The sequence below is a fragment of the Hemiscyllium ocellatum genome, chromosome 22 (assembly GCF_020745735.1).
Source record: "Hemiscyllium ocellatum isolate sHemOce1 chromosome 22, sHemOce1.pat.X.cur, whole genome shotgun sequence".
Classification (NCBI taxonomy): domain Eukaryota; kingdom Metazoa; phylum Chordata; class Chondrichthyes; order Orectolobiformes; family Hemiscylliidae; genus Hemiscyllium; species Hemiscyllium ocellatum.
In genome coordinates, this window is record NC_083422.1 from 57,668,847 (window position 1) to 57,687,161 (window position 18,315).

Consider the following 18,315-nt stretch of genomic DNA (forward strand, 5'->3'; position numbering starts at 1 on the left):
GTGAGTAGCTTTGGGGAGGAGGGTGAAAAAAAGGTAAAAGCCCACTGTGGGACATAGCATCGGCATTACCTTGAAGGGGTCTGATTTTAGGACAACTGAGTACAGGATCTGCCCCAAACCCAAAGGAGCAGCACAGTATCTCAGTAGTTAGCACTGCTGCCTCATAGCCAGGGACACGGGTTCGATCCCACCCTCTGGCAACTGTCTGTGTGGTGTTTGCACATTCTCCCACAATCCAAAGATGTGCAGTTTAGGGAGGATTGGCCATGCTAAATTGCCCGTAGTGTCTGAGGATATGTAGGTTAGAGAGGTTAGCCATGGGAAATGTAGGGTTATAGGGATAAGGTAGAGATATGGGTCTGGGTGTGATGCTCTTTGGAAAGTTGGTGTGGACTTGATGGGCTGAATGGCCGGCTTCCGGACTGTACTGATTCTATTATGAGAACAATCCAGAAAAAGTGACCAAGATATAAATTGGGCCCAGTTTTGAATCCTTGCTCACCATCCTTCCTCTGTTACCAAATGGGATCCTGAACCACTGACTCTATCCACTTAGATAGGGTGTTGGCTCAGTTGTTAGCACTGCTGCCTCACAGGGTCAGGGACCCAAGGTTCAATTCCAGCGTTGAACGATTGTCTGTGTGGGGTTTGCACATTCTCCTTGCGTCTGCGTGGACTTCCTCCCACAGTCCAAAGATGTGCAGGTCAGGTGAATTAGCCGTGCTAAATTGCCCATAGTGCTAGGTGCATTCGTCGGAGGGGAAATGTGCCTGGGTGGGTTACTCTTTGGAGGGTCAGTGTGGACTTATTGGGCCAAAGGGCCTGTTTCCATACTGTAGGGAATCTAATATAATCATAGTTTTCCTATCTCTGTGACTCGGTATCCTCTCTACTCACTCATCTGCAAACTGTTCCTCTTCTCTTTGTCTGTTCTCTCATCACTTGGCCTTCATTCTGTCCTTCCCTACCTCCCCCAGAACCCACTGCCTTTCCCCCTGTCTGGATAGTCAACAATACTCTGCATCCTGCTAGCAATGAATGGTACATTTGGTTGCTCTGTATGTTGTGCTACACATAGTTGATTGATGTAGAACACAGCCCTCAATGAGAAACCAACAGTTCCATGTTTGTTTTTTTCCTGGGAATGATGAGTAAGGGTAGCTCTTGCCAGATTTACTTTGACAGGAGACAGATGTTATTGGTATCTTTATATCATGAAACAGCTGACACATAAACGTGAGACAATATGGTGACACATTGAATTATCTCTCTTCAACAATGTCATTCAGTAAGATGCAGGGCTAGGGCTATGTGCCAAGCCTCTCATTGTAACCAATGTACCATGGAAGACCAAGGGTTTCTGCACAGGGATGGAAAACTGGAGGAGGAGATGCTTCACATCTGCTTTTGCACTTCTGCTCGCCAGCTCAAGTGGTGTTGGCACAGACCCAGAATCCCATGGCTGGCTTTCTGTTTTCCTTCGGCTAAGTCGTGTTAAATGAGATAAGGCATAGCAAAAAAATAGTTAAGTAGGTACATGAGAGGGGAAGAAATTGACCACATAACATAACAAAAATACATCATGTAGAGGTGCCGGTTTTGGACTGGAATGGACAAAGTCAGACGTCACTTGACACCAGGTAATAGTCCAACAGGTTTATTTGAAAATACAAGCTTTGAGAGCACTGATCCTTTGTCAGGGAGCTAGTCTACCCAACAAAGGACCAGCATACCGAAAGCTTGTATTTTCAAACAAAAATACATAAGAGTGGCCTCAATGGAGGAAAATGTAGAGAGTTGTAAGGGTTAGTAGTAATCAAAAGTGGACTATAGAACCATTCATTTCAATTTGAATTTTATCTTGTAAACTATCCTTGCATAATTTAGGGAATGATTCCCCAATGGAATTCAATATATTTTACTGAATTTATGCAGCAGGTGCAGCTGTTCCTGGAAGTGTTCAGGGGCTGTTATCTATCTTTGTAAATGTTACAGAAATCTGACAGTGTTATTAAAGAGAGTGCACAGAGAATACATGTTGTTCACTCCTCCTGTCAGCAGCAATATAGTGCTCAGGGCTCTCCATTGCCTCACCTTTAATAGATCTTCTGGGTCTACACATTTTTATGCACATTCTTCATGTTTTATTTGCATTTAGGCATGCTGTTTGATGTTCCCCATAGCACAGACTTAGTTACAGCAGATGCACTTCTTTTCCAAAGACTGCATTACATCAGGGAAAAACATACTTATTTCTTCGGCTGTTACTTTATTTCAGTGAATACAATTAAATTATTTTTTAAAGACACAATTATTTCAAATTAACTGTTTATTATTTAGTTCAGGGAGGTGATGGTGTAGTGGTAATATCACAGGGCTTTTAATGGGTCTATTAATCTAGAATCCCGACTAACATTCTGAGACATGGGTTTGAATTATGGTGGATGGTGAAACTTAAGGGTGGCATGATGGTTAGCGCTGCTGCCTCATAGCGCCAGTGACCTGGGTTCAATTCCAGCCTTGGGCGACTATCTGTGTGAAGTTTCCACTGGGTGCTCCGGTTTCCTCCCACAGTCAAACATGTGTAGGTTAGGTGGATTAGCCATGGGAAATGCAGGATTACAGGGATAGGTAGGTACTGGGTCTGGATGGAATGCTCTTCAGAGGGTCAGTGTGAACTTGATGGGCCAAATGGCCTGCTTCCACACGGCAGGGATTCTATGATTCTAAGTCAATAAAAAACTAATTTAATGGTAACCGCTGTCATTTGTTGTAAAAACCCATCCACTTCACTAATGTCCTTTCAGGAAGGAAATCTGCCATTGTTATCTGCTCTGGCCAGACCCACATCAATGTGGTTCACTCTTGGCAATTAGCAATGGACAATGAATGCTGGCTTGACAGTGAAGCCCACATCCCACGGGTATATAATTTTAAAAAAAGTTCAAACTTGGCGTACTTATATTAAAGATGGTAGGTAGGGCACTAAATGTGTACTGAGGGTGTACTCACTGTCTGTTGCTCAAATCTGTTTGAATTTTACAAGTATTAGCGTTTGGATGTTTTGAAGCCAATATCAATAAACTTTAGGATTCGTTAAGCTTGGATCTGTTCCATAATTCTGACCCAGTGGACAATGATGGAACAGTAATATATTACCAAGTCTGGATAGTAGATGGCTTGGATTGATATTTGCAGATGGTGGTATTCCCATGTATCGATATGTATTTAACTTACGTAGAGTTAATGGTGGAGGGGAATGGGTAGAAGGGAATGAGGAAAGATGTTGCAGGCAATAGTGAGAGTGGTAGAACATGGGACTTGATCAGTGATGTGTGCAAGTAGCAGAGATAGAGACAGAGAGAGTGTGAGTTAGCAGAAAGAAGATGGTAGCATTTATCCTGAAGGAGTGGAAAATGTCACTGACCTTCTTCCTACAGTACTGGCTGTTCCTTCAGATGTCTGAGACAGCAACTTTCAATCAGACTGGCAGAATTTGATGTTGTAGTCTACTCTGCCAGTCCTGTGCACCATACATCCAGCAGGAACTGCAGGTCTCTGTACACAAAGGTGGTGCCAATTCCCCTTTCTCTCCAATATGAGGACACAAGTCATGAATCTGAAGGGCAACTTCAAACTGACAATGCTTGACCAGCATACACCAGCCTTTTCAAGATGACACCTGTGCCAAGGACCCTGGAATATCCCAAGAAATAAATGTAACATCTCAAAAACTTGCACAAAGCTGAGTGGAAAGATAAGCTGGAGAGGAGGATGCAGAGATGTTGCAGTTTGATTTGGACAGACTGAATGAGTGGGCAAATGCATAGCAGATGCAGGATAATATTGATTAAATATGAGATTATCCACTTTGGTAGCAAAAGCAGGAAGACAGATTATTGTTTGAATGGCTGCAAGCTGAGAGAGGGGAATGTTCAGTGAGGATGTCTTCATGCATCAGTTGCTGATAGTGCACAGGTACAGGAGGCAGAAAGGAAGGGAAACTGTATGTTGGCCTTCATAGCAAGAGGATTCAAGTCCAGGTACATGGATGTTTTGTTGCAATTATCAAGATATTGGTGATGCCACGCCTGGAATATTGTGTGCAGATCCCTGAGGAAGGATGTTCTTGCTATCAAGGGAGTGCAATGAAAACTTACCAAATTGATTCCTGGGATGTCAGGAATGACCTATGAGGAGAGATCGAGGCAGTTAGGATCATAATTAAATTAGATTAGATTCCCTACAGTGTGGAAACAGGCCCTTTGACCCAACAAGTCCACACCGACCCTCCGAAGAGTGACCCACCCAGACCCATTTACCTCTGACTAATGCACCTAACACTATGGGGCAATTTAGCATGGCCAATTCACCTGGCCTGCACATCTTCGGACTGTGGGAGGAAACCCACACAGACAGGTGCCCGAGGCTGGAATTGAACCAGGGTCCCTGGTGCTGTGAGGCAGCAGTGCTAACCACTGAGCCACCGTGCCACCCCGAGTTTGGAAGAATGAGGGAGATCCTATAAGAAATCTATAAAATTTGGGGAAGTGACCAAGTTAGTAGATGAAGGAAGGGCTGTAGATGTCATATACATGGACTTGAGTAAGGCATTTGATAAGATTCCCCATGGTAAACTAATGGAGAAAGTGAAGTCACATGGTGTGCAGGGTGTTCTAGCAGGTGGATAAAGAACTGGTTGAGCACCAGGAGACAGAGAGTAGTAATTGAAGGGAGTTTCTTGAAATGGAGAAAGGTGACCAGTGGTGTTCCACAGGGGTCAGTCCTGGAACCATTGTTGTTTGTGATATAGATTAGATTAGACTTACAGTGTGGAAACAGGCCCTTCGGCCCAACAAGTCCACACCGACCCGCCGAAGCGCAACCCACCCATACCCCTACATTTACCCCTTCCCTAACACTACGGGCAATTTAGCATGGCCAATTCACCTGACCCGCACATCTTTGGACTGTGGGAGGAAACCGGAGCACCCGGAGGAAACCCACGCAGACACGGGGAGAACGTGCAAACTCCACACAGTCAGTCGCCTGAGTCGGGAATTGAACCCGGATCTACAGGCGCTGTGAGGCAGCAGTGCTAACCACTGTGCCACCGTGCCGCCCATAAATGATCTGGGAAAGAACGCTGTTGGTATGATCAACAAGTTTGCAGATGACACAAAGATTGGTAGAATAACAGAAAATGTAGAATCAAAGAATCCAGGAGAATGTAGATAGACTGGAGAGTTGGGTGGACAAGTGGCAGGTGGAGTTCAATCCAGGCAAATGTGAGGTGATGCATTTAGGCAAGTCTAATTCTAGAGCGAATTATACAGTAAATGGAAGAGCCTTGGGAAAAGTTGCTGGGCAGAGAGATCTGGGAGTGCAGGTCCTTTGTACACTGAAAGTTGCTGCACAGTGGATAATGTGGTCAAGAAGGCATATAGTATGCTTGCCTTCATTGGATGGGTTATTGAGTATAAGGGCTGGAAGGTCATGTTAAAGTTGTACAAGATGTTGGTTCAGCTGCATTTAGAATACTGTGTACAGTTCTGGTTGCCACATTACCAAAAGGATGTGGATGCTTTGGAGAGGGTGCAGAGAAGGTTTACGAGGATGTTGCCTGGTATGGAAGATGCTAACTATGAAGAGGGGTTGAGTAGATTAGGATTGTTTTCATTAGGAAAAAGGACATTGAGGGGGGACCTAATTGAGGTTTACAAAATCATAAAAGGTGTAGATAGGGTAGATAGAGATAAGCTTTTTCTCAGGGTGAAGGATTCAATAATGAGAGGTCATGTTTTCAAGGTGAGAGTGAAAGGTTTAAGGGGATACACGTAGCAAGTACTTTACACAGAGGGTGGTAGGTGCCTGGAACGCGTTGCCAGCAGAGGTAGTAGAAGCAGGCAGGGTAGATTCATTTAAGGTGCACCTGGACAGATGCATGAGTAGGTGGGGAGTAGAGGTATGTTTAGGAATTGGGTGACAGGTTTAGGCAATGGATTTGGATCAGCTTAGGCTTGGAGGACCAAAAGGCCTATTCTTGGGCTGTAAATTTTCTTTGTTCTAAAAGGACTAGACAGGTCAGATATAAGATGATGTTCCTGATAGTGAGGGATTCCAGAACCAGGGGTCATGGTTTAAGGATAAGAGGCAAACCTTTTAGGGATGAGATATGGGGAGATTTATTTACCCAGACAGTGGGGAGCCTGTGGAATTCATTACCATATAAAGTGGTTAAGACCAAAACAAGACGGAGGGAGATATAGCTCTTATGGCTAAAGGGATCAAGGAATATGAAGAGTGGGCAGGATTAGGGCGTTGAGAACAATGATCAGTCATGACTATAATGAATGAGCCAAATGGCCTATTCCTATTCCTAACTTCTATATTTCTATGTCTATGATTGACAAGTACTGTACTCCCGACTACAGCCAGTGAGAGAATCGGCCTAGTGTCTGACAGGAGGGGTACCATATAGGCCTGGTAGGTAGTTAATGAAGAGAATTAGGAGCTATAGCCCAAGAAAAATTGCTCAGCCTCAAGAAGAGAAACTCTCAAAGAAATTTCACAAATTGGCACATTGCCAATGTATAGTGAGGTTCAGCCCAGAGTTTATGTTTCAGATTGATGGTCCTTCATTAGAATGATCAACAATAGAAATCTGAAAGAAGTTGATAAAACTAGTTATAATAAAAGCAAATTTCATCTCAACATGTAGAAGTTGCTCCACTTGCAATCAGGTGTTAAGTCAGATAAAACATTAATAGTTAATAGGCATTTTGCATGTAAACCTTTCCCTTGCATTACTCAAAACTCAGATGAGCTGAAGCATTATCAATGATTGAAATCATACCTAAACCAACTGTATCGATGTCATGTTTTATTTCATAACAAGCCAGTGGGTGAGTTCGATCACAATATTTTTTGTCTTTTGGTGGAGTAAAGCTAACGCACAAAACTCAGGTACTTTTTATTACAGATTACTAAGGGCTACATGCAGCATACAGTTAACAGCAGGATCTGATTGCCTAGCTGCTATATACCACAATGTAAATAAAAACATATAGTCATAGAGATGTACAGCATGGAAACAGACCCTTCCGTCAACCTGTCCATGCCGACCAGATATCCCAACCCAATCTAGTCCCACCTGCCAGCACCCGGCCCATATCCTTGGTTAAAGTTAGAATTGTATTCAGATTCAGTTAATTCAGCAACAATGTTTATAACAGTAACCTTAAAACCACGGCCAGTAATAGCCAGTGGGCAGAATGAACTTGGAATTTGGTGATAATGTGTCAATCACAGCGTTTTATTACTAGCTTTCTTCAAAGATCTTTTTGGATGTATCATGAGGCACTTATATTTGATATGTAGTCCCATGATGACACTATTTCACTGTATACCGCGACCCTTTGTTTATGGTGTTGCTGCTGCTCAAAAGATCCTACTGTTGAGAGATAAGTAGGAATGACAGCAGCTCATGGAAGCCATAAAAATGAGTTTCTGATGCTATTATGTACCTGGAGGTCAACAGCTTAATACTGAAGAGTACTATTAATGACAGACAAAACACTACTGTGTTGTTGATAGCACTGGCTTAACATAAAGTGTCTATGCTCTATCAAGCGTTCAGAACTGTTTGCTTAATAATATGAATTATGTGCATGTACATAGCCTGACAAATGACCAATGACAGAACTATGTAAGTGGGGAACTCAGTATTACCAGTGCTTTCACTCAGAGATTATTGTGCTAAATTTTACTGTGGGCATTTGAAAAAAATGAAAAAGGGCAGTCGATTTGACTGAGAAAATTTGAATTTTTGCTGAGGCTTATCAATTCTAGTTTAAAAATACAAGTCTGCAAGCACAGATTTTTGCACATGTGCATTTGTGCTCGTAAAAAAAATTACAAGCTCATTTACAACCAAATATATGCATGTCTTTGCATATATACAACTACAACGTGGCTGTTTGGGGTTTGAATTGAGCAAGTCTGAACCAAACAAGATTCACTTATCTGTGTTTTCTTAGTCTTTCACTTAACGTTTGTCCAATGTTTATTCTCAGTAAGATTTGTGAACAAGCATTGCACAATTTGGGGTGAGCTAATTAAAATTTTGGATTTGAACAATAATCCTGAATACTTAATTTATCTTGATTGCATATTAGGTGAAGGACGATGTTCCCACCGAGCTGTGTGAGTGCACTATAACCTGAAGGTTCCTGCAGAGATTATGCACCAGTCAGCCCTTTAAGTTAATGTCAGGCCATGCAGAAAACTCCATCCACTTAAACAAAATACCCATGAACTCCAAAAACAGGGATATAGGTGGAATCTTTAATTTATGATGGACAAAATGTGACTTAAACTGTATTAATAGAAAAGAAGTACAGTAAAATCTTTGCTCTCCAGCATGCTTGGGAATGGATCTGCCAGTTAATCACACATGGTGCTGGTTAATAGGGAGTCCCATCACTTCAGATATGTGACAAGTTACCGCTCTTATTGTTGAGAGGGGTTGAGAGATAGGACATAGCTGGGCAGTCCAGGGTTCCAGTGCAGCAGGAAAACACAGTAGGATCTCCACAACTGAAGACCAGGTTGACACAGCTGACCTAAAGGCCTTCAGACCAGCTGTTAAATGAGCACTGAGCTGTCAGTTTTACTGATAGTTGCTCCAAGTGGTATATGCTTGTTCAGATACAATAACCAAAACTGACTCAGTAATTTAATTATTCAATGTAATGTCTAAGAGCAAGTTCTTCAGATTTACAATTAACTATTATCATTTTTAGTTTGTTTTTAGGGAATGCATTGTCTGAACACTGGAAATGACTGTGTATTTTTGAGTGAATAGAGCTGTCAGATGTTCCAGTTATTAGAAAATGCTGGAAAGTACAGAGTCAGATAACACAAGGTTTACTATAACCATTTAAATATAAAAGGCACACAGATCAAATGATCTTATGATGTGAAGTTCTGCAATTTCCAACAAGTCTAAGTTATGACTTGCACAATTTTTTTCTAACAGAGGTAAACCTTTCATTTTGGCAGGATCATAAAGTCTTTTTATGCAGATACTGCACGAGTTACAGCGGTAAAGTGCATGGGAGAGAATTGGAACTTTACAGAAAAGCACCAAGTTACTTGACTCCGTCTTCTACTTATGTCAGTGAAAGCAGTAGCTTCTTAGTACTACAGTTACAAGGATTTATCTACAGCATCTGGATAATTCAAGGAGAAATATTAGTAAATAATTATGACATTAACTTCTACAGTCTGAGTGAATGGAAATTTACAGGTTGAAGTTTGGAGATGTCACCGTCATGTGCAATAACTATTCAAAAAATGCAAACTCCCAGGAGCATAGCTGTGTAGAATCCTTGTGCAAAACAAAATGGTAGACTAATGGTGCAGATAAGCCATGCGGTGAATGTAAAATCAAACCCTTTGACCAAATGGTGCATTGCAATGGAAGTGAGTACTTAACATTATACACCAGCTGATACTCTTATAGTTTGATGTGAAAAATGAAAATGAATACATTTCCATAAAATGATTTAATAATCATCTGATGAAGGAACTGTGTCAGATTCTGTTTTGAGATACATATGGAGTGAAAGTAATGATCAATTTACTTGTTATGAATAATGAAGAAAAACACTATTGTTTGAAATTTATTGTAAATTGATTTTAAAATCAACAGTAAAGTGGGTCAGATTTCAAATGGAGTACTGTTGAGAGACACTCATGATTCATTTTATAATATCTGTACTGTGCAATCATCCCAATTTAAATGCCAACAGTCCATCATGGTCCTAAATGATTTAGTCTTCAGCTGCTCTTCGGTACCTTAACAACCAACACCATTGGATCTAGAGATTTGTTACTGTAAGATCGACGAATTATGTCCACTGCTTGCCGGTGTGTGACATTTTGTAGACTTATCCCATCAATCGAAACCAATTCATAACCAGCCTATTCCAAAGGAAGAAAACAGTACAATTACTGGTCAATCCAACTCAGCATCCAAAACAACAGGATATTTAGGAAAGAAAAGTTCTCCACTGAAGCCTCACTTCAGAATAATTAAGTATGAGTGCTATATGTCATTCTGTTGTGTTTTCTTAAAATGTGCATTAATGGCAATTGTCCACTGCTAATGCTGAAATGGAAGGACCACAGAGTTCAGAGAGTATTGCACTTACTGAAGTCCAACAGATCTGACCCTGCCAGAGTTTCCAGGATTCAATCTAATTTCTATGTATGGCAAGCTTTGAACGGGCCCAAGGGCAGCAGTTTTCCAAAGAGAAGAGTGTGGGAAATTACTGTTTACAGTTGTCAACATGATCACATGTTTGTATTCCTTCATTTTCATTCATCAGATGTTTTTTGCTGCTGAGTTTCAGAGTGAATCCTACTTCCTTTTCAAACATTATGCTCTGTTATCTCCATATTGCAAAGCATTCAGGATAATGAATCACTGATTTATAAAACGTATAATAGCTCTGCTTTGTACTAATGGTTGACATTGCAGCCTCACAGTACCAGGGACCCGGGTTTGATTCCAGCCACGGGCGACTGTGTGTGTGGAGTTTGCACTTTCTCCCCGTGTCTGCGTGCATTTCCTCTGGGTGCTTTGGTTTCCTCCCACCGCCCAAAGTCATGCAGATCTGGTGAATTGGCCATGCTAAATTTCCCATAGTGTTAGGTGCACTAGTCAGAGGCTCATAGAGGGTTTGAGAATGGGTCTGGGTATATTACTTTTCAGAGGGTCGGTGTGGACTTGTTTGGCCGAAGGGCCTGTTTCCATTTTGTAGGGAATTTAATCCAAACTAATCTACTATCCTGTAACCTTCCTCATCTTAATAAGTCAGCTGTATAATACCCTGTACTCCACCACAACATGATTTAGTCTTTAACTGCCAGACTTATTTGTGAAATAGAATTACAGGAGTAAAAAATAGCAACAGCAAAACATCCTTCCAAAAGTTGTCAAACTTCTACCTCTATCATAATAAGGAAATAAGTAGTTTTCTGATGATATTAAAGATTATTAACTTTATTACGCAGTAATCGCTTCCTTTAGTTCAGCAATTACAGAACTTATATACTTAACAGCCTTTTTTCTAACATTGTAGACAAATTAGGTCGAATTTAATGTAGTTAAAAATCACACAGCACCAGATTATAGTCCAACAGGTTTATTCGGAAGCACTAGCTTTCGGAATGCTGCACCTTCATCAGGTGGTTGTGGAGAATAAGATGGTAAGACACAGAATTTATAGCAGCGCTCCAAAACTAGTGTTTCCAAATAAACATGTTGGACTATAACCTAGTGTTGAGTGATTTTTAACTTTGTACACCTCAGTCCAACACTGGCATCTCCGAATTTAATGGAATCCATTAGTGTCAGCATAACTGGGGTAGGGTGAGCCAGGAGAATCAGGTTGGCATTCTTATGTTCAGTTCTCGGTGAAAGGAAACAATCCCTCATTTACTGAGGGGATTGGAAAGGACTTGAAGTGGTAATAAAGTCATAGTAGGATGTTAATCAAGTTTACTGATGAGCCACCAGACAGCGATCATCTGAGCCCAGTGGAACTTAATGGTGACATGAACATTTACTATGACTATCATGGTAACCAACACCTCTGGAAAACCACCCAAAAAACCGGTCAGGCCTTTTCTACAGCCTCAGGGAAAAGTCAGGAGGAACAGAAAAGAAGGAAGAAAATTTGAGAGAAAATTAGAGAGTTAAAGAAAGGAGAAAATTAGAGTTGGCAAAACAAGAAGAATGGACTTTTAATGGACATATTGAGTGGTTACAGGGCCAGAATGAAATCACTTTATGGTCCTCCAGGGAAATGTTGTCAATTTTTCTGGCAAAAATGCATTAGATCTGGAAAAAATCTTAACTAAAATTACTACAATCTGCACTGCACATTTTTTACTGTGGGCATTTACTATGATGTACTGTTTGTTACAATGGGCAATACTGCTTAATTTAGGAAAAAAAAACTCTAGGCATTTTTAAGCAAAGGAATCAAGAACTAATATTTATTTTTTGAGTTGTTGGGTATTTGTTAACAGTGTATCTTTGAAGGCAGAATGAATTGTGTCAAAGAAAATTAGATTTTCTGCACAGCAACTTGCAATCCATTGAATGTGAAATGAAAAAGAAAAAGGCTGCAGGGTAAAGCTCAATTTTTCGTAATGCTGCTTTCAAACTGTCAGTAAACATTAGCAGAAAACATTCCATTTTCACACATTGTCCTTAAATCAATCAAAAAGCTTAACTTGGCAATTAGTCTAAGACCATTAATATATGGCAATGATCAATGTAAAAAATATTTCATTTCATTAATTTATTGTTGATTTGTTCGTGACTCAGTTTCTTTATTAAGTGAAGGGATGGAAAACAGTATCAGTAAGCACATTGACAGATGGGCTATTTTGGTCATGGAACAAAGATGCTGGTGGGTAAAGATGCCAATTTCCATAACTGTTTCCGATTCAGCAATAAAATGTGTACAATTCAATGATATCATTTCACTTGAGAAGTTCAGTAATGGGGTAATTGACTAACAATTACTCAACCATACTTCAAACAAAACCTAAATGCAGGAACATACTGAAAACAATGGGATGCTTTTCCTAGTCATTTTTGTACATTGATTTTTTTCATAATAAGGATTTTTAAAAAAAGAAATCTGCGCTTAAGGGAATGTCCCAAAAACAGAGATTACTGAAAGTAAGACTTACAGAATCACCAACAGAAAACTTGCATCTGATTTACAAGGATGTTGCCAGGGTTGGAGGATTTGAGCTATCGGGAGAGGCTGAACAGACTGGGGCTGTTTTCCCTGCAACGTCGGAGACTGAGGGGTGACCTTATAGAGGTCTACAAAATCATGAGGGACATGGATAGGACAAAGTATTTTCCCTGCGGTGGGGGAGTCCAGAACTAGAGGGCATAGGTTTAGGGTGAGAGGAGAAGGATATAAGGGGCAACGTTTTCATGCAGAGTGTAGTACATGTATGGAATAAGCTGCCAGAAGAAGTGGTGGAGGCTAGTACAATTGCAACATTTAAAAGGCATTTGGAAGGGTATATGAATAGGAGGAGTTTGGAGGGATATGGGCCGGGTGCTGGCGGGTGGGACTAGATTGGGTTGGGATTTCTGGTCAACATGGATGTGTTGGACCAAAGAGTCTGTTTTCATGCTGTACATCTCTATGACTCGATGACTCTATGATCTTTTTTGTTCTCAATTTCTTACTGGTGCACCTCTGATGAGATACAGGAATGCCTGATGAAAATAAATGTCAGATGAAAATCACCTTAAAACAACTCTGAAAAGTTAAAACTGAACCAGTTCTACTGTCACTTGGGAAAGCATTTTCCATTGAGCAAGATGAAATGTGTTTGAATGTGGATAGAAGTTATTAGTCTGGCAAAGCAGAGGTGGGACGACAATCCTATTAAATTTATTGAGTTAAAAAGCTCAGCTAAGCCCCTCCATTTAAAAAAATCAGGTTACCAACTTTATAATAGTCCAGTTGTTTTGGCAAGGATGAAGACTGAAAGATTCTATCCCGTGTCTACGTACCAACTCATGAGAGGGCCCCGGCACTTCTCCCTATCTACATTAAAATTTATGCACCTACTCTAAGAGAATGAAATGAGACACAATGAGAATAAAACCGCAAAATTCAGGCTTTGGTCTTGGAATTGCCATGACTTGAGTAACTTTCTATAAGCTGTAGACTGTTGTAGCTTTACTAAGCTAACACCAGTAACTCAATATGTTGCCAAGCTTGCTCATTCCTTTTATTTCAGTTTGGACTTTGACTACAGCTATTTGGGGGTTGGTGGTAGCATAGGGATAATATGCGAAAATGAGTACTACGGATGCTGGTGATTAGAGTCAAATGTGTGATGCTGGAAAAGCACAGCAGGTTAGACAGCATCCGAAGAGCAAGAAAATCGACATTTCAGGCAAATGCCCTTTCTCAGGAATGAGGCCGGGAGCCTCGGGGTGGAGAGATAAATGGGAGGGGGTGAGGCTGGGAGTAGGTAGCTGAGAGTGCAATAGGTGGATGAAGGTGGGAGTAAAGGTGATAGGTTGGAGGGGAGGGTAGAGGATTGGAGGGTCCCGAAGCTGAAGATGAGGCGTTCTTCCTCCAGGCATTGGGTGGTGAGGGAGTGGCAATGGAGGCAGCCCAGGACCTGAATGTCCTGCAGAGTGAGAGAGGGAGTTAAAGTATTCAGTCACAGGGTAGTGGGGTTGATTGGTGTGGGTGTCCTGGAGATGTTCTCTGAAGCGTTTTGTGAGTAGTATAATTACAACATAGGGGTAATGTCAATGCAGTAACTCAGAACTCCAGGTTAATGCTCTGGCGATGTGTGTTCAAAACCTACCATTGAAGAGAGTGAAATTTAAATGCAGTAGAAGTCTTGTATAATGGTATCCATGCAGCCACTGTCATCAAAATCCATCTGTTTGACTAACATCCTTTACCTTTACCTGGTCTGGCTTATGCATGACTCCAGATCCTCAGCATTGCAGGGTTATTCTTAATTGTTCTTTGACCAATAAAGAATGGGCTCTCTCTGCTAGCCTAGCTGGTGATGATATAACCCCATAAAGTCATTTTTATAAATGTGTCTTCACCTTAAAATTACAGACAAATGGATAATATTAACCCTATCACTCTTGGTCTAGACCAATGAAAGCACTGTAACAATTATCATAATATCATGGTTGCCAAAGACTCTCTGTTTTCTCAACCTAACCTCTACATTCCATCAAGTAGAGTAACAGATGTGACAATGATACAATCACATCTGTCATCAAAGCACAAACCGCTGGGAAAATGGGATCAGACTCCAACTTGGTATTAATAGCCAGTTGCAAGTGCAGCCAAACACTTATTGTATTAATTGAGAAAAGGAACTTTAGATTAGATTAGATTAGACTTACAGTGTGGAAACAGGCCCTTCGGCCCAACAAGTCCACACCGACCCGCCGAAGCGCAACCCACCCATACCCCTTACCTAACACTACGGGCAATTTAGCTTGGCCAATTCACCTGACCCGCACATCTTTGTGACTGTGGGAGGAAACCGGAGCACCCGGAGGAAACCCACGCAGACACGGGGAGAACGTGCAAACTCCACACAGTCAGTCGCCTGAGTCGGGAATTGAACCCGGGTCTACAGGCGCTGTGAGGCAGCAGTGCTAACCACTGTGCCACCGTGCCGCCCACGAACTTTAATAGACATAGAGTCATAGAGATGTACAACACGGAAACAGACCCTTCGGTCCAACTCGTCCATGCCGACCAGATAGCCTAACCTAATCTAGACCCACCTGCACTTGGCCCATATCCCTCCAAACCCTTCCTATTCATATACCCATCCAGATGCCTTTTAAATGTTGCGATTGTACTAACCTCCACCACTTCCTCTGGCAGCTTATTCCATACACATACCACCCTCTGAGAAAAATATTGCCCCTTATGTCCCTTTTAAAGCTTTCTTCTCTCAGCCTAAACCTATGCCCTCTAGTTCTGGACTTTCCACCCCAGGGAAAAAACCTATTAATCCTACCCTTATGACTTTATAAACCTCTAAAAGGTCACCCCTCAGCATCCAATGCTCCAAGGAAAACAGCCCAGACTATTCAGCCTCTCCCTATAGCTCAAATCCTCCAACCCTGGCAACATTCTTGTAAATCTTTTCTGAACCCTTTCAAGTTCACAACATCCTTCCGATAGAAGGGAGACCAGAATTGCACAAAACATTCCAATGTCCACAACATGACCTCCCAACTCCTGTAGTCAATGCTCTGACCAATAAGGGAAAGCATAGCAAACAGTTTCTTCACTATCCTATTGACCTGCAACTCTACTTTCAAGGAGCTATGAACCTGCACTCCAAGATCTCTTTGTTCGGCAGCACTCCCCAGGACTTGACCATTAAGCGTATAAGTCCAGCTTTGATTTGCCTTTCATTCATGTTTGAACTGACAATGTGTGATTTAATGAGTGCATGCTTCTGTTAGAATGGCAAATAAAAAAAATCATAGAATGTTAAGGATTTGTCCATTAATATGGCACAAGATTTTCTTATTTTAAATCTAAAAGTAGAATATTAGTAATGGTATTACTAAGCTCACAACACCAAAATAAGGATATAGCTTTTTAAGGACAAGTTAATGCATATAGAAATTGCATCTGAAACTTAGTCTGAACATAAGTCTGTGGTTGGCTTTAAGCATATCTAAATACGACAGCTGCGGCAAGTGTTGCAGAACAATCAGATTTTCAGTGGGTAAATAACAGTCTGAAAGATCAAACAATCCAAGCTACTTTCCTATTTCAGGACAATTAATGATGTAATAATTCTTCAAAGAGAGTCCAGGTTTCCCGACAGCCACTGATCCTCTTGGGATCCTGTAGGGCAGTTATCTTCTTTTCCCAACTGTTATAATTAGCTAACATTGACTGACATTATCATTTTAATCTAATCTTAACTGTGAGCAATGATTTTGTTTCATTGCATAGCTCTGAATTTGATCAAGTCACTGCTTGTGGATATGAACCCTGAGAATTTATATTCCATTTACAGTTGGCAGTGAAAATAAATATTATTCTTTCTTCTATGCCTTTTGCCATGCTTACTTCTCTACTCGGAAAAAAATATTTTAAACACATTAAATGTTAGAAACTGCTGCTGTCAGTTTTAATTGCATGGTTGTTTAGGCTTCTTTAACCTAACACTAAATGCAAGTGAGCTTATCCATGTCCTTCAAGAAACCTTAGACTGGCAGTGTCTAATGTTGACACAGTTTATGTCCCTACTGGGAATGATAATTCTGCACCTGCAAGCAAATGGCTCTCAGTAATTAAGGAATACATCTTCAACACACAATAAACTGTTAAAATTATACATACTAGAATCATCTTCTTTAATAAGTGAAAAATATTTAATCATTCTCCTTCGTTAATAAACTGTAACCTGCTTGTTCCTTTGGTTCTTAGTGCGAGCCACTGGACAATGTTTGGGTAGGTTGGTAACACAGGTGCCAAAACTTTATGCCAGAAATATGAAGAGTAGACAGAACAGATCATCAGTTGCTCAGTCAATAATTTGAGTCAAGCTGTGGTATTGTCAATCTCAATGCTCCAGCCTCTCCAAACCTCACACGTGTGTTCAAGATCAGAATGAACCAGTGTTATTTAAAGCTGTAATCTCAGGTTGGCTGATGATTCATTGCTCCCAGCTGCTGTTATTAGTAAACTAGTGAAGTCTACAGTGGTGTGACATATGATGAAGGCCTTGGTTTTCAATTCAAGAATTCTGCTCAGACCATTTGCTCTCTGTCAAGAGTGCTGTAGCTTCCAACCCTCTTCGCGTGCAGAACAACAAAATGAATAGACAGATGTGACACAGTGACAGAATGGCTCTCAGCAGGACCTCAGATCCACTGGTATCTTCAGGGGCCATCCTCCTACCTCCTCTTCAGTGAGGACAAGTGTGTTAAATATCACTGTTTCAAAAAGGAGATGTCACTGAAATCTGTCATGCTTCAGGCAGACCTGCAGCCTCAGAGCAGGCAAGGATAATACAGCCAATGGTCTGTGAAGGTTACGGGAACCATGGACCTTTTCATAACTTTTCAGAGAACATCTCCAACATCCATCTTTGTCTAAGGGAGGTGACTGGCACAAAGGTGCAGAGAGGAATACATTGTCTTCTCTCTTTCCAGAGAAAAGCATCAAAACTCCCGTGATTCAAGGGGCCACAAACTAGACACAATTTTTGGGTACTGCATCTAAATCAGCCACACGCCTTCCAAGTTCAGTTGGTGTGTAATTATCCTCAGTGCATATGGAGATCAATCCCAGCAATGGCAGATGTCTATGCTCTGAGTTAATTCATTTCGCTATTAGCTTTTAAGCAAACATAATTAACCAAAGGGTGGCTATTGAGCAACAAGGGCTATCTGCTGAACATCTTTGGGTGATGTCAGTAGTGCTAACGTTGCTGAACTAGTAAACCTTGAGGACCAGGTTAATACTCTGGAGATACAGGTGCAAATACCACCACATTAGCTGGTGGAATTTAAATTCTATTAAGAAATCTTGAATTGAAAGCTAATCCCCATAATAATGAGCACATGAAAATGCCAGCAATTATTGCAAAAATCCATTTGATTCTGTAATTCCCTCTGGGGAAGGAAATCTGCCATCCTTACTCTGGATCCACAATGTGGTTGATTCTTAACCACCTTCAGAA

The 18,315-nt window shown here is 41.1% G+C and overlaps 1 protein-coding gene across 1 annotated transcript in view; it reads right to left on the bottom strand.

The window, feature by feature from the left end:
* Nucleotides 1-9,769: 9,769 nt before the first annotated feature.
* Nucleotides 9,770-18,315, bottom strand: part of pdzd7a (PDZ domain containing 7a) — a 95,934-nt gene continuing 87,388 nt past the window's right edge. The window contains exon 15 of the mRNA XM_060842285.1: nucleotides 9,770-9,987. Within this exon, the coding sequence (XP_060698268.1) occupies nucleotides 9,844-9,987 (144 nt within the window). The 3' untranslated portion in view covers nucleotides 9,770-9,843. The remainder of the gene's footprint in view (nucleotides 9,988-18,315) is intronic.